Source organism: Meles meles, chromosome 13, assembly GCF_922984935.1.
Source record: "Meles meles chromosome 13, mMelMel3.1 paternal haplotype, whole genome shotgun sequence".
Taxonomy (NCBI): domain Eukaryota; kingdom Metazoa; phylum Chordata; class Mammalia; order Carnivora; family Mustelidae; genus Meles; species Meles meles.
In genome coordinates this window covers 50,665,557-50,687,578 of record NC_060078.1, presented here as the reverse complement: position 1 = coordinate 50,687,578, position 22,022 = coordinate 50,665,557, and the positions used below count along the sequence as shown (strand labels likewise).

The 22,022-nt window shown below is 41.7% G+C and overlaps 1 protein-coding gene across 3 annotated transcripts in view; it reads left to right on the top strand.

The window, feature by feature from the left end:
* PANK1 (pantothenate kinase 1) overlaps positions 1 to 22,022 on the top strand; it is a 57,812-nt gene that overhangs the window by 1,436 nt on the left and 34,354 nt on the right. The window contains exon 1 of one of the 3 annotated variants that reach the window (XM_046027125.1): positions 73 to 296. The exons of the other annotated variants lie outside the window; for them this stretch is intronic. Coding sequence (XP_045883081.1) covers positions 269 to 296 — 28 coding nt within the window. The 5' untranslated portion in view covers positions 73 to 268. Of the gene's footprint in view, positions 1 to 72; positions 297 to 22,022 lie in introns of those variants that run through there. 3 annotated transcript variants of the gene reach the window in all.

Here is a 22,022-nt window from a genome sequence, read left to right as displayed (position 1 = left end):
TGGACCAATGAGAATTGGAGGTGGATTTTTTTTTTTTTTTTTTCGGGAACCAGGGATGTAGAGTTGAGGGTTTCTAATAGTAATGTGCGGCGTGAAAAGCTGAAATGCGTTATTTCACAATCTAAAGCTTGTATATGATGTTAGTCTATAAGAGTACCTTCCCTGCAGGACATTGTGAGATGTAAATTTGTAGATCAAGTTTACAGCTGGTTTCTCCTATCTGAGCCGAACCTCATTCAACTGGTTACCTCTTTTCTGGGTGTCTTTAATGAAGCTTATAAATGGCAAAAAGCAAAGTAAGTAGAATGCATTGCTAATTAATGATTGCATTCAACATCATTTGCATATGTCTGATACTGAGAAATTGCTAGTATAGGTTTTGGATTTATCTGTAAAAACTTGATATTTGGCAAACTTTTTTGTTTCTCGGTTTAGACTCTCAGACTTTGGGAAATATCGGTGTGGGACGTGACTCTGATACTTGTATTTTGTAGATCTGAAATGTTTAGATTGAAAGTTAAAAGTCTTGTCTGGAACTTTGAAGTCACGCAGTGGATTTGGCAATGGTTTTAAGGAGGACATTACTTAGCACTTGAATTTGTATTTATTTTTGTTATGGAGACTTGTTGGAAAACTACTTTCTTTATGGGCTTAATATTGATTACTTCCGGTTTATTAACCCGTTCTACTTCTTTCGAAACCACATTTTAGTTATCTCTCTGATCCACACGCACAAATTGTATGACAGTTTGCAATGTAAATTGCTAAAATATATTGAAAGAGAACTACATTGAATTTTTGTGTATTACAGCTAGCTTAAATCGTCTATGAGAGCATAACACCGTTTGAAGTACTTTTTTAAAAAAGATTTTATTTATTTGACAGAGAGAGAGAGACAGCGAGAGAGGGAATATAAGCAGGGGTAGTGGTCGAGGGAGAAGCAAGCCTCCACCTGAGCAGGGAGCGCGACGTAGAGGCTCGATACCAGAATCCTGGGATCATTACCTGAGCCGAAGGCTGAGGCTTAAGGACTGAGCCACCCAAACACCTCTGAAGTACTTTTTGAGGAATTTAAAGTACACTTTTTTTTTTTTTTTTTTTTTTTTTTTTTGACACTGAGAGAGACCACAAGTAAGCAGAGAGGCAGGCAGAGAGATGGGGGAAACAGGCTCCCCGCCGAGCAGAGAGCCCGATGCGGGGCTCGACCCTAAGACCCTGAGATCATGACCCAAGTGGAACGCAGAGGCTCAACCCATTGAGCCACCCAGGCGCCCCTAAAGTACACTCTTAATAATAGATTGGAAGCATAGAAGAAAATAATTTTGAGCCTTAATTTGAGCTGGCAAACCCACAGGGATTATTATCTTAGAATACAAAAAAATACAACTTTATGCCTGTATGTTTGGTGTCAGAAATTAAAGTGGTTTATATTTTTTTACAAAAATAAAAACCTTAGTTACTGAAATTCAGTGACCAGGACTCTTACTTATAAACCTTTAAAAGGATTCATCAAAATCAACTTTTCATTATCCTCCCATGTTTTCTTTTCTCAAATTTGAACTAACATTTTTGAAATAAATTTTATATGTCCTGAGTAACATCTGTTGTGTTCACTACCAAACTTTCCCAGTGAAAACTAGGTTTAATAACTTTACACCTAGCCTAGGTATCTTTCGGGTATCCTTTTTTTTTTTTTTTTTTAAGATTTTATTTATTTGTTTGACAGACAGAGATCACAAGTAGGCAGAGAGGCAGGCAGAGAGAGAGGAGGAAGCAGGCTCCCTGTGGGGCAGAGAGCCCAATGTGGGGCTTGATCCCAGGACCCTGAGATCATGACCTGAGCCAAAGGCAGAGGCTTTTAACCCACTGAGCCACCCAGGCACCCTTGGGTATCTTTTAAACATTTCGGTATCTTTTTATAAAAAAAGATAGTGCTCAATCAGTTCATATTTAGGTTCTCTAAACCACTTAGAGTTAAGCATATCCCTATTTTCTAACGACTGATAGATTTTATGTGAGCAACTATAACAGATTATTAGATGCTTTAAATAACATATAAGAGTATGTTGGGGTGGAGGCATTGAAGCTAGACAAATAATTCCTACTTACCAGTTTACAACATCAGACACCTGAGTCTACTACCTAAACCAGAGGTGTGTTGAAGACAGCCAGACCTCACTTCTCTCAGATAAGCATCTGGAATGCTGGTGTGAGTAGGTGTGTTTCTGTTTGGTAATATCGAGGTTAAAGTGCGGTTCATAAAATGCTTCATGTTTAAAAACAATGAATGGAATGAAACAAACAATTCAGTAGTTTCTAATTGTTTTAAAAATGTAAATCTCAGTGTAGATACTCTTCACAAGCTTGTAATCTAAACACCAGACCCGCGGCAGGTTGATTTTACTGAAGCGGGAGCCTGGAACGTTGTCCACTGTTTCCATCAAAAATAGTGTCACCTCACTACTTATCCTTGGAAGGCTTTTCTTCTCTTTTTCTTTTTCTTTTAATTTTCGTGATTTTATTTCAGCATTACTGCTATGTAATTGTCAAGTTACTAGCTCTCATCTTGAGATGCTGGAGTTGGCTAGGTGATCTTCAGGTGTGGCTTCTTGTACCTTTCAAATTCTGACACTTCAGAGCTGATAGTTCTTTCTGTGTGACTCCTACATGGGTTGTCTACTCTGCCACATGGTTAAGATTTAATTATGGTTTGGTCTGGTTTGGTTTGGGGTTTGGGTTTTTTTGCCTTGTGCTGATTGTTTCATGAGTGTTAGCTGTCTTATCTCTTCAATTAAGTTGGAAGTCTGATTATAGCTGATCCAGTTTTTTCTCTTATGCCTTGCACCTTGGGGACATGAACATTTGATTGAGGTCACGGAGAAAAGGTACAAGTGACATTTTCTTCACCTCATTGAGGTAGCCGTGTCCATCCACAAAATAGATGTTGGCAAAAGTCCTTCAGTGGAATTTCCATAAAGTATCAACTGGGAGATTCCTTCAGCCTGCTCCTTGGTGCTTTGATTCTTTGAAGCACACATAAGTAGCACCCTAGAGAGTCAACTCATTTCCCAGATATTTTGAAAGTAATAATAGTCCTTATAATGCTGAGAGGACCTAATGTATTGTTAATGGTATAGCCATTCATACTCAGGAGGGCTTCAGTTTGAAATGAAGCTGAACGATCTCAGGTTGGTTATTTTACCTTTCTACTTCAGTTCTGTATGATGAGATGGAGATAATCATACTAGCTTGTGGGTTGATGTGAGGATTAAATGAGATAGTATATATTAAGAACGTAGATTCCTGCTTGGGACATAGCAGTTATTCAACAAATGCCAGCTGTCATCATCCACATACAGAATCCAGTCCACTGTTAATCCATAGAACAGGACAACTCAGCTGTCAGAGACAACCTCAGCCTGACTTAGTTTTAAAAAAAAATACAGGGTCAGAATAAGAAAAGCCAAAACATTTTATCTGATTAGCTCTGACACTCTCAGTCCTTCAGTGATTTTTTTTTTACCCTTCCCCAGTAAAAATAGTGGATAATACAAAAATGTAGGAGAAAAGCAGTTAAAAAGTACTCACAGCCCCATCACTCAGAGAAAACACATGTTTAAAATGTACCATATTTTAGGGGCGCCTGGGTGGCTCAGTGGCTTAAAGCCTCTGCCTTCAGCTCAGGTCATGATCCCAGGGTCCTGGGATCGAGCCCCACATCGGGCTCTCTGCTCAGCGGGGAGCCTGCTTCCCCCTCTCTCTCTGCCTGCCTCTCTGCCTACTTGTGTTTTCTCTCTCTCTCTATCAAATAAATAAATAAAATCTTTAAAATATACCATATATTTTTTTAAAATTTTATTTACTTATTTGACAGACAGAGATCACAAGTAGGGCCCCGTAGCATAATGTACCATATGTTATAGGTAATTTTGGATCATACTAAGATAAGATTTTGATAACTTTTACTTAAAAATAAAATTTTAGCATAAGCATTTTCTTATGGCATTAAGACATCATTTTTTCGCATTGTGTTATATTCCCAATATTCCGTTATGTGGATATACCAAAATTTATTTAATCTTTCTCTCATAGCTTTAGGCTGTAGCAGGGGTCTCTATATCATAAACATCACTACAGCAACAACTTTGTACATAACTCTTTCTTAAGTCGTTTTTTGCATTTTTTTTGTTTTGCTTGAAGATTTTATTTATTTATTTATTTATTTGAGAGAGCAGGGGGAGCGGCAAAGGGAGAGGGAGAGGGAGAAGCAGGCTCCCCCAGGAGCAGGGAGCCCGATGTGGGGCTCAATCCCAGGACCCTGGGATCATGACCTGAGCAGAAAACAAAAGCCAACAGACTGAAACACCCAGGCGCCCCTTTCCTCATTTGTTGTTTTTTTTTTAAATTTATTTAGTAATTGGAGAGAGAGAGAGAGTGAGAGCGCACACACATGCATGAGTGTGGGGAGGGGACAGCGAAGAGAGGGAGAGAGAGAATCTCAAGTTGACTCTCTACTGAGCACGAGCCCAGCTTGGGGCTTGATCACACTACCCGAGATCATGACCTGAGAGGAAAACAAGAGTCCAGTGCTCAACTGACTGAGCCACCTTGGTGCCTCTTAAGTTATTTTTGTTGAGATTGGTGAATACATTCTTTTTGGAGGAGGAACAGAAAAGGCACCAAGTAGTATTCAGATGTTGGCTTGAAATGCTGGGTGTTTTAGACCACAAGGACACTGTTAGATGAGCCACCCTAGTGGAGGGAGGAAAACATGCCAAGAGGATTGTTGGGGTCACTGAACACTATGCTGAAGAAAGGCAAATATTTGGGCATCATCAGAAGGCTGGGGCATGAGTGCTGCCCTCTCCATTCCCTCTTCTGTTGTGTGGCAACAGGAAAGAATAAGGACTGGATCAGTGCCAGCAGCCTCCTGTGGGGTGGGGGTGGGGAGCACTGGCTTCTCATATCCTCTAGATAGAACACTATTAGCAGGAAATGGGTGAGAGTTCCGTATACACAGAACATAATCATGGGTACAAACTGAAGAAACCTAGGTCTGTTACCAGTTTCAGCTAGCCACCATCGTGAAAGTAAGAGGTGTCAGTTTTCTAAATATTGGAGTATTCAGCTGTGGTATTTGGGTTTTCCACTACCACTGAATCGGGCTAATTATAAAAACCAGGATAAAAAGATAACAGGTAGAATTTTCTGGTTGGATCTGCATAGAGTGTAGATATATGTGCTTTTTTTTTTTTTAACCATATTCAGTGCTTCTAGATGGACGGGAAGCATTGCAAATTCAACAAAAGGCAAATGGAAAGCAAGGGCACACTATAGTATTGCTACTTCTGGGACATGGTCAGATACCCAGATTTGTCAATGAAGTTATGAGTTGTGCAATGCACCTTTGAACTGAAGACTTAAGAATTTAAGGCCCAAGTGTCCAACATCTAAGTGGTTTAGCCAGGTATTAGGATATGTTAGACAGGTGAACACTTTTCCTCAAAAGATCAGTAAGCAAATTTCAGTATTAATCCAAAGCATATTTGTTTGGCACAATAACCAAAGATGGAAAGAGTGCTGCAAATTTTTAGCATGTGGGACATGTAACAAGTGAGTACAACAAAAATCCATCGTGGTTTTGGAAACAGAATTAGTAGGGAAATAAAGGAGTCCTGGTTTTAATTGACAGGTTTCAGGGGTTTGTTTTGTTTTGTTTTTGGGGTTGCCTGGCTTGTATATGTATATGTCATTTTAAAACAAACCAAATGCCATGAGAGTAAAAATAAATCAAAGTTCAACTGCTATGATACTTAATTCCATGTGCTTTAGCTTTAATACATAGGTCAGGATTCACCTTGGGATGGCAGTATTCTGATTCAGGTATGGAAACTGTTCAGTGTACCAAACGTACTGCACAGAATTTCTAAGTAGACCTTTTCTCCAGATAGTGCAGCTGTCAAGCTTGGTATCTCATTCCTTAATTCATGCCATCTCTTAGATGCTTAGAGCTGGCTAATCACACGTGAGCGTGTTCATATTCTCCGTCAATTCGAAGGAGTGAGGTAATGTTATTTTTAGAGCCAGTTGCATCAAAATAATGGTCTGGATCTCTAGCAGATTTCCTCTATAGTTGGGAAAGAGGACAGGAAAAAGTCATGACATAGTGAGTACTTACAGTAGTCACTTTGAGTAGTCAGAGTAGCTGTTGTTCCGCAGCATCTGTACGCCTAGGTTCTTGTGCAAGTATACAAATTACCAGCCCTACTTTCCATTTCACAGATGGGGAAAGAGAGACTCAGAGGGGTGAAGGATCCTGCTGCAAGACCTGTAGTGAGTGAATGGGCAGGGCCCAAATTCAGACCAAGGTCTAAGTCCATTGACAGCTAGACAGCTCTCTTTTCTGCCACAATAAATCTACTCTTTATGTCAGGGAAAGAAGTGTGTTCTGTAAAATTTTCAGAAGAGGTAAGTGTCTGCAGTCTGTGCCCCTCTGGCAGAAAGCTGATCTGAGGGTCTGTGGAAGTAACAGTGGCCAGGCACTGGCCAGGCACAGGCACTTAACTACGTGCAGACCCCCGAGCTAAACGCTTTACGTGGATTATCTGAACAAAGACTCCTAGCACCCTGTGAGATGGGTACGGCTATGGACTGAATGCTTGTGTGCCCCCCAGAACTTATATTTTGACCTTGTAACCCCCAAGGTGACTGTATTAGGAGGTGGGGCCTTTGGGAGGTGATTAGGTTGTGAGGGCAGAGCCATTGGGATTAGCGTCCTTATAAGAGACCTCAGAAAGCCAGCTGCCGCCCCCGCTTCATCCCTGCTCCTGTCATGTGAGGTTATAGCCAAAAGCCAGCCATCTAGAAGGAAAGCTCTCACCAGACACCGAATCCACCAGCACCTTGATCTTGAACTCCAGAATTGTGAGAAACAAATTTCTGCTGTTTATAAGACACTCAGACTATGGTAAGACAGATCCTATCATGATCTTCCTTCTTCAGGTGGAGAAACTGAGGGAGGGCCCAGGGGCTCAGGGTAAAACCATCTGAGTTCAGATTTTGACTCTGCTGGGCTAGACTCAAGACCCTAGAGGGCTCTCGGAAGTGTGAGTAGTGTTCTGTAATGGAAAGAGCTTCAGAGTCACCAGACCTAAATTTAGAGCCTCACTGCACTATGTGGGGTTTTTTGTTGTTGTTTTGTTTTTGGTATTTTTTTGTTTTTGTTTTTATAAAAGATTTATTTATTTTAGATAGAGAAAGAGTGGGGGAGGTAGGGGCAGAGAGTTTTAAGCAGACTCTGCACTGAGCGTGGACCCTGACATAGGGCTTCATTTCAGGACCTTGAGATCATGCCCTGAGCCAAAACCAAGAGTTGGGCACTCAACTTACTGTGCTCCCGAGGTGGACCAGCACTGTTTAATAATGGTATAGCCTTAAGGTGAGATCCTCAACTTCTGGGGCTACGTCTTTTTTTTTTTTTCTTTTTTTTTTTAGAGATTTTATGTTATTTATTTATTTGACAGAGAGAGCACAAGTAGGCAGTGTCAGACAGAGGGAGAGGAAGAAGCAGGCTCCCTGCCAAGCAGAGAGCCCCATGTGGGGCTCCATCCCAGGACCCTGGCTGGGATCATGACCTGAGCCAAAGGCAGCCACTTAACTGCCTGAGCCACCCAGGTAGCCCTGTGGGACTACTTCTTGAATAGAGATAATGGGTAGGGCCTATCTTTTTTTTTTTTTTTAAGATTTTATTTATTTATTTGACAGATCACAAGTAGGCAGAGAGGCAGACAGAGAGGGGGCCCGGGAAGCAGGCTCCCTGCTGAGCAGAGAGCCTGATGCGGGGCTTGACCCCAGGACCCGGGGATCATGACCTGAGCTGAAGGCAGAGGCTTTAACCCACTGAGCCACTCAGGCACCGCTATCTTTTTTTTTTTAATTAACATGTAATGTATTACTTGTTTCAGGGGTACAGTCTGTGAATCATCAGTCTTAAACAATTCACAGCACTCACCATAGCACATACCCTCCCCAATGTCCATCACCCAGGCACCCCATCCCTTTCTCCCCCTACCCCCCAGCAATCCTCAGTTTGTTTCCTGAGATTAAGAGTCTCTTATGGCTTGTCTCCCTTCCTGGTCCCATCTTGTTTCATTTTCCCCTCCCTTCTCCACATGACCCCCTGCCCTACCTCTCAAAATTCCTCATATCAGAGAGATCATATGATAATTGTTTTTCTCTGATTAACTTATTTTGCTTAGCATAATACCCTCTAGTTCCATCCACATCATTGCAAATGGCAAGATTTCGGGGGTTTTGATGGCTGCATAACATATATATATGATGGAATACTATGCAGTGTGTGTGTATATATATATATCTATATATATATCTATATATATATATCTCACATCTTCTTTATCTATTCATCTGTTGATGGACATCTAGGCTCTTTCGTGGACTATCGTGGACATTGCTGCTATAAACATTGGGGTGCCCATGCCCCTTCGGATCACTGCATTTGTATCTTTAGGGTAAATACCCAGTAGTATGATTGCTGGGTCATAGGGTAGCTCTATTTTCAACTTTTTGAAGAACCTCCGTGCTGTTTTCCAAAGTGGCTGCACCAGCTTGCATTCCCACCAACGGTGTAGGAGGGTTCCCCTTTCTCCGCATCCTCGCCAACACTTGCTGTTTCCTGACTGGTTAATTGTAGCCATTCTGACTGGTGTGAGGTGGTATCTCACTATGGTTTTGATTTGTATTTCCCTGATGCCGAGTGATGTTGAACACTTTTTTGTGTCTCTTGGCCATTTGGATGTCTTCTTTGGAGAAATGTCTGTTCATGTCTTCTGCCTAATGGAGCCCATTTTATTTGTTGTGAGGACCAAATGTGGAAAATGTAGTAACTGTAGAATAGAATGACTGGACCCTGGTGTGTGCACAGTAAAAGACATTTTGCTATTAACACTAGCGACTGTTAATAAAGGGCATTTAATTTAATATTATTGGTGTTATTTCATCATAGAGGCTTTCAAAACTTTGTGAAATCTCAGGATTTGCATGAACTCATCTTGCCCGGACTGAGACTGGGCCTGGGTTTCAGGGTATCTTCCAAACTGACCTAATATCACATCCAGAGTGGAACTTCCTCTGATGTCTCTAGAAGCGGGATATGTGGCCTGTGTCAAAGTTCAATGACCTCATTGTCACTTTCAGAAGTTGCCCCATTGCAGCTCCTGAAATGGAGTACAGTGTGCCCTGTCCCTGTCTGAGGGTGATGTTGGCAACTTTGTGACTAAGAAGACTGTCATTTTTTTTTTACTGCTAATCTAGTGCCCGGACGAAGTTAACTTCTTAAAAAAGCAAGTTTCTTTCTTTGATCTTCAGATTTTGATACCTCAGCCCTTGAGTGAAGCAGATAAGGCGCAAAAGAGATGAGAAGGATTAGGAAAGTGAGCGCTTCGCCTTTGTAAAGGCTGCGTGAATCAGACAAGGTTTCAGAATTCAGAACAGCTGCATGGAGTTCTTCGGCCTTTTTTTTTTTTTTTTTTGGTTAAGATTTTATTTATTATTTGACGGAGAGAGAGAGAGCACAAGTAGGCAGAGGGGGGGGGGAAGCAGGCTCCCCGCTGAGCAGAGAGCCCGATGTGGGGCTCGATCCCAGGACCCTGAGACTATGACCCGAGCCGAAGGCAGAGGCTTAACCCACTGAGTCACCCAGGTGACACTTTCAGCCTTCTTTTTAACCCACAGCATAGCAAACTTTGTTCTGGTAGATGAGGACATGGATATTTCTGGGCACTTGTTGTCTTCAAGACTAGCACATGAATCTTCTGGTGCACCTGGCCTTGGCTCTATGCTGAATCTGGGCCACAGGACCTTTAGCTTGTGCCTCTGGACTGTGTGACCCTACATGAACCTCTGTGAGCTGGGGCCAGCCTGGGCAGTGTCGGTTACTAGGAATCCTCTGGGGCTTCTGGACACACAACTCCTTTACAGCCTGAGGTATGCGGTCCAGGAGTGAGAGAGACAGGGGTGGACTTGTGTGACTTCGAGCTTGATATGGGTCAGCAGTGTGATGAGGCTTGCAGCAGAATGTAAGCACTCAAATGTTAGCTATTACGGGTGGTGCTGTAGATGCCCTTCCCTACAGGAAGTCGGATCAGACTCTCATAACGTCTACCTTGGCCACACATTGTGTCCAATCTCTCTTCTACATGACTGCTCATGACTGCTCACTAGATATTTAAAGACAGCTATTTTATCTTGACTTTTCCTTGTGGTCCTACCCTCTGAAAAACCAAGACCTACACACTCCCCTGCCAGACTCCATCATCCATGTGAGTCAGTACTGATTGGGTTGCCAACAGTATTAAAGCTTAGATGGGAGGATGGCCTCTTGGAGTTGTCATAAAGGGGATTAGGTAAATACTGACCTGGGTGACCTTGAACACTAAGATTTAATAAGCCTATGGGTTCCACAGGAGCTAACTAGTTTTTATCCCTGGTCTACACTCTGCATGTGATACTTGGCTTCACGTGATCCCAATCTGGAGTGTGGTCTGAAGCCAGTTGCCTGGCTTGATTTTACTTAAATACTATATGGCACTAAACTGTGTGTATGAATCAGAGAACTTGTTGAGGCTGTCTGTTTACTATTCATACTTTAACAACTACCAGCGTTTGATGAAAAACATCTAAAGACATGCTGTGTATTTAGGGGAAGGAAGGTAATATCTGTTTGGTCAAGGAGATACCTACCACACTTTTATGGAAGGTTTTTCCTATGAGGAAGTGGCCCAAGTGTGATTTATTCTTTGGAGTGACTGCATAATAGATCATCAACACTTTTCCCCCCACAAAGATTTTATTTATTTATTTGAGAGAGAGAGAGAGAGAGAGCATGCATGGGGGGAGGAGCATTGGGAGAGTGAGAAGCAAACCCCCTCCAGGGATCCCGATGTAGGCTCGATCCCAGGCCCCGAGATCATGACCTAAGCCAAAGGCAGACACTTAGTCAACTGAGTCACCCAGATGTCCCTATCATCAACACTTTAAAGAGTGGTGAGGGGTATCATGAATAATTATACCAGGACCACAGGCATAAACTGGGATTATCCGAGGCCAGCCGGGATGAGTTCCCATGACGTGCTGTGCCGGCTCCTACAGGCTCCGAGAGCTGGCTGTACCCATTACTTCTTAACTCTGCATTCAATGTCCTTGTGTGTTGCTTGAAATTGGCTACAGTGGGTGTGTTTACGCTGTGGAAATTGGTGAACAGTGAAAATCAAGGCTTTATTTTTAGAGAGCCAGTTGCTAAACATTTACCAGTACACCTCTGACTAGAAAACAGGTCATGGGTCATGCAGAGTAAAGTCCCAGAGACCATCAGTAATAAAAGTTGACTTATTAAAGCATTTGAGTCAGAAGGGGAGGAAAAAGTCAACATGTCCTCTACTAAGTGGGACAAAGCCAGAAGATGAGGAGTTAGACAAAGAAGCTTCATTCTCAGGAAAGCAAGTATTCTACGAATATTTGAGGGCCCACTATGGTGTAAGGGTAGAATTTAGAATCACGTTGTTATCTGTCTCCTTTCTCCCTCTTAAATTCCTTCCCCAAATACAGTTGGGTTCCATGCTGGATAACGCAGTAGGTCGAACAAGCAGGTGTTAACTGTACTAGCAGTACAGCAGGAGAACTAAGGAAAGGAGAAGAAAATACTATACATGACTTAATGTATACAGATACATATCCATACATGCACCAAAGTGTTAATCACAGGGAAATCACAACTTTGGGCTTCTTTCTACTCATTTTATGATTCACTCTTGTTTTTTATTTCTAATGACTTGAATTGTCTTGAGCTATATGTTCATTATATATGGATTGGGAAACACCAACATTTCTTTAAATAGGTGCTAAGTCTGTCCCAATGAGCCTTGCACCTTTCTAGGGTGATTTAAAGTTAATTTACTGTTGGTGAAAGGGCAGGGTGGAGTTGGCAGAGTATCTTTGTTTCATGTTTCTGGTTAGGGCAGACAGGTTGAAATTTGTCCCAGCCAAGAGGGAAAGTAGCTTGACATGTTTGTTTCTACCAACAGCATCTGTGAGGCAAAAAAAGGGACTTCTCATTTCGTTCCCATTTGAATTTTACTCCAAAGGTGACTCATGTTCCACTGTCCTCTCATTGTTTTGTAGAAATGTTTGGAGAGTGTTGGGATTTTAAAGAAATCTTTTTATCTAGGAAGATTTCAAACATTATACAAAACCAAAGTGTATATCCAAGAAGTGCTAATCATCATTTGGCTTCTCTGTCCATTGATGTCCTATCCTATCTGTTACATTCAAACCTCCCCTTTTAAACTAATGATTTACAATGAATCTCAGATACATCATTTCAGTGGGAAATGCTTTCATATGTATTTCTGAAAGGTAAGAACTCTTTTTAAAAACATAACCCTAATCTGTTATTTGCTGTAAAAAGTTAACAATGTGTTATTTCCACTTGAACTATAATATTTTATGATGCCCAGTTAGAGGACTACATTTAGTTATCTAACTATGGATAAAATAGTTGCATCCTGTTTGTCGATAGGTAGATGAAAATTTGACATTGTGTGTCCTGGAAGGATTCAGTTTGTGGGGGTGGGAGGGGATTGTTGTTTGTTTTGCCAGTCCCTGTTATCGTTTGTTTATGATTAATTTTTAACCATTTCTTCATGGTCTGAGACTTCAAACTTCATTCTTGTAATGCAATAATCCTGTGCCCAAAAGGTGCTTGGGGATCACCGCAGGCTCACTGGCTGAGAAGTGACTTGTATCTCCTATGTAGTTTTCATCTTGAGATTGAGAGTTTGGGAACAGCATTAAAAGAATTCCAGCCTTCTTCCGTCTGCAGCCACTAGGGTGAGAGCAGGTGAGCTAGCACTCAGCCTGAAGACTCAGGAAGTAGGACTAGGCTCAGGCTGGAGGTCTGGAGATGCTGCCTTCAAGGTTGAACCTGGGCTTTACAAGAGGTTCCCTGGAGGGGTATTGCTGAAATTCGTGTGGTTTGCCATTCCAGACAATCTTCAGCACAAAAAAAAAAAAAAAAAAAAAAAAAAAAACAAACAACAAAAAACAAAGAAAAAGATCCTGAATCTATTTACTATCACTCTTGCTTGTCAAGCATTCCTGGGGATCAAACCAGTTAAACATCAGTGAGTTCTTATCTGTGTAACTGCCAGGACTGGCTTACTCTTGTCAGTCTCAGGAAGTTTTCAGTTTTTATGAAAAACATGCTTCGGGCGCCTTGGTGGCTCAGTGGCTTAAGCCTCTACCTTCAGCTCAGGTCATGATCCCAGGGTCCTGGGAAAGAGTCCCGAATTGGGCTCTATGCTCAGCCGGGAGCCTACTTCCCTGCCCCCCGCCCCATTCTCTTGTCTGTCTCTCTGCCTACTTATGATCTCTCTCTCTGTCGAATAAATAAATAAAATCTTTAAGAAAAAAAAAAAAGCTGACATACCATTTAAAAAAAGAAAAAGAAAACCATGCTTCAGATGCATTCTCTACATTTGTGTCTTCTTTGCAGAATACTGAGGATCATGTGATATTTTCTAATAATTTAGTGGCATTACTATACCTGTTTTTATACTAGGTTGTATAAGTACTGGTGTATAAATGGTTGCTCTCTTGTTGCTCAACAGAGGATATTTGCTATGTACAGGGTGGAACTTTTTGAAAAGGGTCCAAATATTTCATTCAAAGTTCTGCTTTAAAAATATTTTTGTCTATTTAAAAGCTGTATTAAAAAGCATGTCGGAAACCACCTAATGTTTGGGTGAGTTCCTTCACTTCTCATCCTCAGTTCTGTCATCTGTAAAGTGGGTGTAATAAGAAGGCCTACCACATTGGGTTATGAGAATTAAATCAGATATTGTACATAAAGCTCCTAGCACAGATCCTGCCACGTAGAAGGCCCTTAATGTTAGTTGGTACAGAGTTGCTGCTGGGTTAACCCATTTATTTGTAGACCTTGGAATTAGCTTCTCCTGAATTCTTACAAACAGACCGTTGATTGGCCAGTTGGTGGCTCTGAAGTCTTTTAAAAATTTTGGCCTGTGTGCATATGTCCACATAAAATTGCATAAAATTGCACAGGCTAACATACCGCTTTAGTACAAGTATACCACACTCAAATCTTAGGCAAGGCTTAGTTTTTGCATGGCAAATGCTCTCACCCTGGCATAGGTCAGTTATACAACAAGTAAATGAATAACCTGTCCAGTTTAGAGTTCTAGCACTTACTATAAGGTTTAGATGCTTTTCATCTGATTTTTGTGTTTGTTACACGCAAGCCGAGAAGTTGTTAGTTTTTTTCAGTGTTCAGCTATTTGTGAACCATTTTCAGGAGATCCTTCCAAGTTACTGACTCAGTTTTGATAACAGAAATCCCCGGATTGCAAGGAAAGCTGTTCAAAAAATAGTGAGGATTTGCACCTACTCTCTGTGAGTCAAACTTTTCTCCATATTGTGTAATCCCAACATAGAACAAAAATAAATTGGATGCTGAAGTTTATGAGAGTACCGCTATCATCTATAAGTGATAACTGTCCAGCCTTCACATTCATCAAAACAGCGTTGTTCTCATAGATGAACTTTACATTAAATGTGTAATGTGTTTTATAAAGTTAACCAATGTAAAGATGTTGCTTTTATCTCTTTCATATGTGAGATCTAGAGTTCAGATGTAATAATTTCCAGTGCTAAGTTGTTTGAAAAAATCTCACCTTAATGATGAAGAAGGGCACTCTGTCCCCAAACTAAATGGCACCAGATAAATAAAATATTTTCAATACTCATATTTATAGTTTTAGAGTTGAAACCTATTTTTCCACCTACCTATTACATTTAGCTGTGCCTTTGATAAAAATTGTTAGAGTAAAAGAATACATTTATTACTAATGACAGTGATTGTTACTTCTGGAATCATGCCAGCAATAAGCCAGAAGGTGGCTGAGAACCTGGAAGGAAGCACACACTTATGAGCCAGCCACCCAAATCAGTGTTGGAAAGTAGATAAAATTGGAGATGCTTTTGCATTTTGCATTCAGAGTACTTCCTGTGCTCTGAGTCCATTTACTCTTACCAAAGGCACAGTTTTTAACAGACTTGATTTTCTGGTTTCTCCGCATTCATATGCAGTGTGTTTGGGATAGAAACACTGCAGTAACATTGATAGCAGCAAGAAATTAACAACATCAGCCCAAAAGCAAGACAGAGAAAGCTATAATAGAGACAAAGAATACTCAGGTCTTAGAAGCCTGGGAAGCACAGGTTCTTGTGGTTCCTGAGGGCATCAGTTTATAGTGGACACAAAAATTGATTCTTATATGCCCATCAGTCATCAGGAAGAGCTAAAATTTTTTACTATTTATTTTCTTTAAAAATGTGGGAAAGTTGGTCATGCATTTTAGATTTTCTTCAGAAGCAATTATAATTTAACATTTATTTTAGTTTATTTTTTAAAAAGATTTTATTTATTTATGTATTTATTTGAGAGAGCGAGGGAGAGAAAGAGCACAGAAGGGAGGAGCAGAGAGAGAGGAAGAAGCAGACTTCCCTTCGATCAGGGAGCTGGTGTGGGGCTTGATCTCAGGACCCCAGGATCATGACCTGAGCCAAAGGCAGGTGTTCAACTGACTGGAGTCACCCAGGCACCCCAGTTTGGCATTTATATTTTAAAAGTTACCTGTGAAAATGAAGGGATTAGGCCAGAGTTTCATTTATGCATAAGATCTGCTTTATTAAGATATAATCCAGGAATGTCTGGGTGGCTCAGTTAGTTAGGCGTCTGCCTTAGGCTCAGGTCATGATCCCAAGGTCCTGGGATCGAGTCTTGCATCGGGCTCCTTGCTCAGCAGGAAGCCTGCTTCTCTCTCTCCCTCTGCCTTCCACTCTCCCTGCCTGTGCTCTCTCCCTCTCTCTCTGACAAGTAAATAAAATCTTTAAAAAACAAAAAAAGAAGAAAAAAGATAATTCACATGCAATTCACCCATTTAAAGTGCACAATTAGGGGCGCCTGGGTGGCTCAGTGGGTTAAAGCCTCTGCCTTCGGCTCAGGTCATGATCCCAGGGTCCTGGGATCGAGCCCCGCATCGGGCTCTCTGCTCAGCAGGGAGCCTGCTTCCTCCTCTCTCTCTCTGCCTACTTGTAATTTCTGTCTTTCAAATAAATGAATAAAATCTTTAAAAAAAAAAAAAACCAAACCACATCATCATTTCTCTCCTTAAACAATGATTAATTAACAGTGAGTCCTTAACATCATCAAATTATTGGGTCAGTGTTTGCATTTCTAACTGTCTTACAGGAGACAAAAAAAAAAAAATAAAGTGCACAATTAGGTGTTTTGTAGTGTATTCACAGAGTGCAACCATTACCACAGTCAATTTTAAAACACTCCATTGCTCCCCGCCCTGGAAAACTTACTGGCAGTCACTCCTTTTTGCCCCCACAACTCCCAAGGCCAGGCAGCCACTAATTTTTCTGCCTCTTACAGATGTCACATATTGGAGTAATATAGTAGGTGGTCTCTTGTGATTGGTTCCTTTCACTTAGCATGGTGTTTTCAACATTCATCTATGTCTCAATGCATATTAGCACTTCATTCCGTTTTATTGCCTAATAGTACTTCACTGCATGGAGATAACATAAGTTATTGATCCTTTCATCAGTTGGGGACATTTGGGTTGTTTCCACTTTCTGGCTGTTATGAGTAATGCTGCTATGAACATTCGCGTGCAACTTTTTCTGTGGACATGTTTCCATCTCTCTTTGGTACCTGAGAGCAGACTCGCTAAATCATATACTAGCTTACGTTTAACCTCCTGCAGAACTGTCAGGCTTTTTCCAAAGTGCAGTATTTTATATCCCCACCAACAGCGTGTGAGGGCTTGTTTCTCCACATCCTCACCAACACTTGGTATTTTCCATTTTTTAAATTATAGCCGCTCCAGTGGGTTCGAAGCAGTATCTCATTGTGATTTTAATATGCATGTCTCTCAAAGAGCTCTGATGTCCCTCCAACACTCACATCCTGTGGTTTTAAACTTGTCTGTAGGTTTGAGTATCATCTCAGGTTTAATGATAAGGTTCTTGAATGGCGAGGAAGTCTCGAGCTTAACTTTTTGATGATTATTGTGCCTAAGAGGGAACCCTGCTTGGAGCTGCCATTCATAAATGCTAAAGGATTGTTTTAAATGGTGTCTGGTCCTAGGACAGTGTGGATTTCACTCATAGCAGAGTTTTCACTCTTTCCTGATCTTGATCAACGGTCAGTCCTTGCAGACCTGAACGTAAGCGCTAAGGGGCAGGTTCATGGCCATATCCCGGCTCTGTGCACTGTGCCTCTCACTGTCATAAGTACATGTTCATCAATCAGTGGCTCCATCAGCATGTACTTGCTCTCAGATTATTTGAAGAGGGGCTTGTGATCTCTTCTGTTCAGCTTGCAGTGCCATGCGAGCAGTTTGCACATCTTTCCTCAGTCCCCACTCAGCTCGACTTTAAAGATTCGCCAGACTTTCACAGTCAAGCTAAAGTGCACGAACAAAGCCCATTACTGGTAGACCTATTGTTCCGCCGGGTGGGGCCACCTAGCACTGGGGTTCTCCCGGAAGCCTCCGGTAACCACTCCCTCGTATTAAATTGTCAGTAGCATCCCTGGAGTAAGTACGTATGCTCTGGTGGCTTACCAAGACAGAAAGCTAAACCTCTTGGTGGTTTAAACTGGGATTTGTTTAAGCAGGTAATGAGATTGCCATCTTGAGCTTCAGCGCAGGGCGTTAGGTAGCAGGAGGAACCATTCCTGGGTGGACGCGCTATTTAGTTCTGGGCGCTGCAATGATCACATTGGAGATAATCACATAGGGCCACTGTACCTTGTCCCTCAGCACATCTCTGCAGGATTTTCTTTTTAGTCCAAGGGACTGTATTTCTGATGACGAAAGTGGCATTATTAAAGCCGAGGACCACATGGAAGGTTGATACTCACCTTCTGCTGCCTCTCTGTAGGGCAGGACTGACAACTTCTTGGTGAGAAATAGGGTCAACGTCCTTAACTGTCTGTAACTGTCCCCCTCCTCCCCGCCCCTTTCCTCAGCTTGACAGTGTTACTGAGGACTGGGACACAGTTTTCATTTCCTATTTCACTGCCTATCATTTCTCCTCAGGACCTAGGATAGAAATCCAGGGCTTGGCTGTGGGGATGATAGAAACAGAGTGAGCTCTGTGGTCACTAGAGTGACAGCCCTCCTCCTGCTCTGATTTTCTCTTGTAGGGGTGGCAGGGCAAGGCTCCAGGACCTTGGGAAAGAAACCGCACGTCACTGAGTTGCTCGGGTTCTTGAGAAGGACACTCAAGGAAAAATTTCTTCCACCTCATGGGTTTGACATTTTGGATCCCCTCATCCGTAGCTTCATCTTTCCCCTGCTTCCTGCTGGCCCAGGTTCAAGCTAAGAATACATTTATGGATAAAACCAGAATGGCGTTCTTTTTTCCTTCTTTCTCTCAAATCTTAACCTAAAAAAAAAAAGTAACACAGCTTTGATGTTGGTGTTTCTGTTTGTTGTTCAGATTTCATGTGGTCGTCTGTGTCAAGGTCGGCCCCATGGGTTGTGAATCAAAGAACATCTGCCTGCCTGCTCTGAATACACCAGTATTGTGTCGTGAGCTGCCTTCTTTATGGAGGAAGGCATGGTCACCTTTAACCTGGGAGTCACTGGCAGAGAGGAGCACACTGACAACACTTAATCACATGTGGAACGTTTCAAAACCCATGACCGTGGGTTTAGTCGTGGGTGGATGATACCTGGAAATTCAAAAGCTGTATTTAAAATTTAAAAATCGCCTGTGGGCCTCATGGTATAAATTGCCCATTAGTAATTTCATTAACGAGCAATTAGATGTGTTCAGGTCCCTTTGGGGAATGGGAGTGTCTGCCAGATCTGTGCTAGCTAGGCACCACACGGGCTTCAGAGCTCCCTCCCAGTTAAAAGCAAGAGTAGCCCATTCAGATTCTGATTTCTCACTTTTAAGTTGTGGTCTAGCTTCTTACAGCATTCATTTTGATTCAGCTAGAACAGTGGTTTTGAACTTGACCGGTGAGAATTACAAACCCCACCCCACCCCACCACAAAGGATTTTCTCCAGTTCTGCTGCATCCCAGTCTCCAGGCTGTGGCCTGGGAGTCCATATTTTTAACACGTGCCTTTGGCAGTTTTTTATAATGAGGCAAAGTTGAGAAAGCATGTGGCTGAATATAGCCTGTCCTTTTTAAAAAATAAATGTCATTAAAATTTTGACTTTAAATTTAGTTGCACTAAATACTAAAATTGAAGTTGCTTTAAGGAAATAAAATTGCAAACAAACCAGTTCCCCAGTTCAAATTGCAGATGCAAAGCAGACTCTGGTCTGGCATCTTGTCAGTTCTAACCTGTAACTGGATGTTAAATTGTGGCCTGAAAATGCCCACCCAGTCAGAGGAAGAGAAGTTATCGCCCAGCCCAACTACAGAGGACCCCCGTGTTAGGAGTCACATGTCTCGCCAGGCCATGCAGGGGATGCCAGTCCGAAACACGGGGAACCCAAAGTCTGCAGTGAAGACTCGCCAAGCTTTCTTCCTTCACACTACGTATTTCACAAAATTTGCTCATCAGGTCTGCAAAAATACCCTCCGGCTGCGGCAGGCAGCAAGACAGACGTTTGTTCCTATTAATTATGCTGCCAATAGGGCAGAATGTAAGATGCTTTTAAATTCTTAACCTTATGTGTTGTGCTTCTGACCATTTTCTCTCCTTGCCTATCTCTCTTTTTTTTGTTTGTTTTTTTGTTGTTTTTGTTTTTGTTGGCAATAAACATAAGTTCTTGTGTAAAAAAAAAAAAAAAGTACAGAATGTAAACTGAGGCTAACTTCCATGGACCCCCCCAACCCCCTCCCCAAGGAGCAGTTGGTCTTCATGTGCTCCTTCCTCCATATGAAATTCAAAGTTAATAGTCTTTAACTCTTGGTATAAAGACAATTGTGTTAATATGACATATTACAACTTTTTTTTTTTGCCTTGAAAATTTGTATGTTTTCTTCTGATTTTTAAAGAAATTATAATATTTTCATGAGTGCCCAAAAAGGAGGCACTGAGTGTGTTGTGTGTAGCAGAGCAGACTTGGTGAAATCTGGGCCTTCGTTCTGGTGGCTGATGGGGTGATGCTTCTGCTGTCCTCAGGCGTTCTGAAGGGAATCCTTGCTCTTCTCTTTCACTCTCGTATATGAGAATATGATCAGGCTTTTTTTTTTTTTTTTTTTTTAATCAGCTAAAGTTGATGGGAATTGGAGGCTATGCCAGTGGCAGGAGGGTTATTGTCACACAGGGATATGTGGCCTTTCCCACGGTGATCCCTTCCAGCAAACATATCTCTGCCATCGAGTACGTTTACAGTGGCCAGGTTTAACCTACAGGTTTTGCCCTGACGGTAGTGCAGACTCCTCGTACCCTAAATTTCCACCTGTCAAGGATCTAACTGTGAAACAGTTTGTTCTTGGGGCCTGGTGTTCCTGGTCACTGGTAGCTTGTGCCTAGTGGATTTCAATAAGAGGCTTGATCCCGGGAGGGTATGTCCTGAGCAGGGAAAGGGCTGTGGGGCTGGGGAAAGGCACATGGGTTCCTGGGGGCAGGACCACAGATCTGCTGTCAGCTCCCTGAAACAAAAGGAAAATAATTTCTTTTTCTTTTGCATCGTTACAGTGAAGTTTTTGATTCAGAATTCTAAAATAACTCTGATTATTGGGCATCTGGGTGGCCCAGTCAATTAGGTGTCTGACCAGCTCAGGTCATGATCTCAGGGTCCTGGGATTGAGCCCTGTGTCCAGCTCCCTGCTCAGTGGGGAGTCTGCTTCTTGCCCTTTCCCCCTACCTCCTGCTCGTGCTCTCTCTCTCTCTCTTAAATAAAGAAATAAAATCTTTATCCATAAATAAATAAATAAAATGACTTTGATTATTAAGATTAAATTAAATGTATTATTAAGATTAAGTGTGTTATTATAAGCAATTGAAAAGCATCATCAGAAAAGCCAGAAGGAGAAAAAAAATCACCCTAATCCATGACCCAGAGATAACAGCTGTTAACATTTCCACCTGAAGTTTCTGGTCTTGTTGTCTGTGCACAAATTGCCATTTGATTTTTTTTTTTAAAGATTTTATTTATTTATTTGACAAACAGAGATCACAAGCAGGCAGAGAGGCAGGCAGAGGGTGGGGGCAGGGGGGGAAGCAGGCTCACCACCAAGCAGAGAGCCCGATGTGGGGCTCAATCCCAGAACACTGGGATCATGACCTGAGCCAAAGGCAGAAGCTTTAATCCACTGAGCCACCCAGGTGCCCTGCTACTTGATTTTTATACAAAATTGTAATCTTGTACACTGTACCACTGCATCACCTTCCCTTTTCACCTAACAACATATAATGAACATTCTTCTCACATCATTAAATGCCATCCTACAAAATTGTTTTAATGTGGTGTTTTGTTCCTTTGTGTTAATGGGTAATCATTTATTTAGTTTATTTAAGCCATTCTGTATGTTTAGACAATAATTAATTTTCTCACTCTCAGTAGTGAAATTTCAATGATCTTTTTAAGATAAATTTTTGAATACATGCATAATTATTTCTTTAGAGTACAGTGGAACTGATACATTAAAGAATATAGGCGGAATCTGGAGCTTTTTAAATAGGTATTTCCAAAAAGCCCATGTTTCCATTCCACCAGTGCCCTCTAAGTGCTTGGGTCCTTGTCCCCTTGCCAACACTGGGATTGCCATGTGACTCAAATTCAAATGAAGGGAACCTGGTGTGTGTTCATTTGAAAGAGAGCATGACTCAAGTTTCTTCACATAGAATATTTCATGTTTAGCTGATTGCTCTGTGTGCGATAATTATGGGTTCCTTCTACAGTGTTACCGAAACCCTTTTATTAAATTTTATATTTACCAC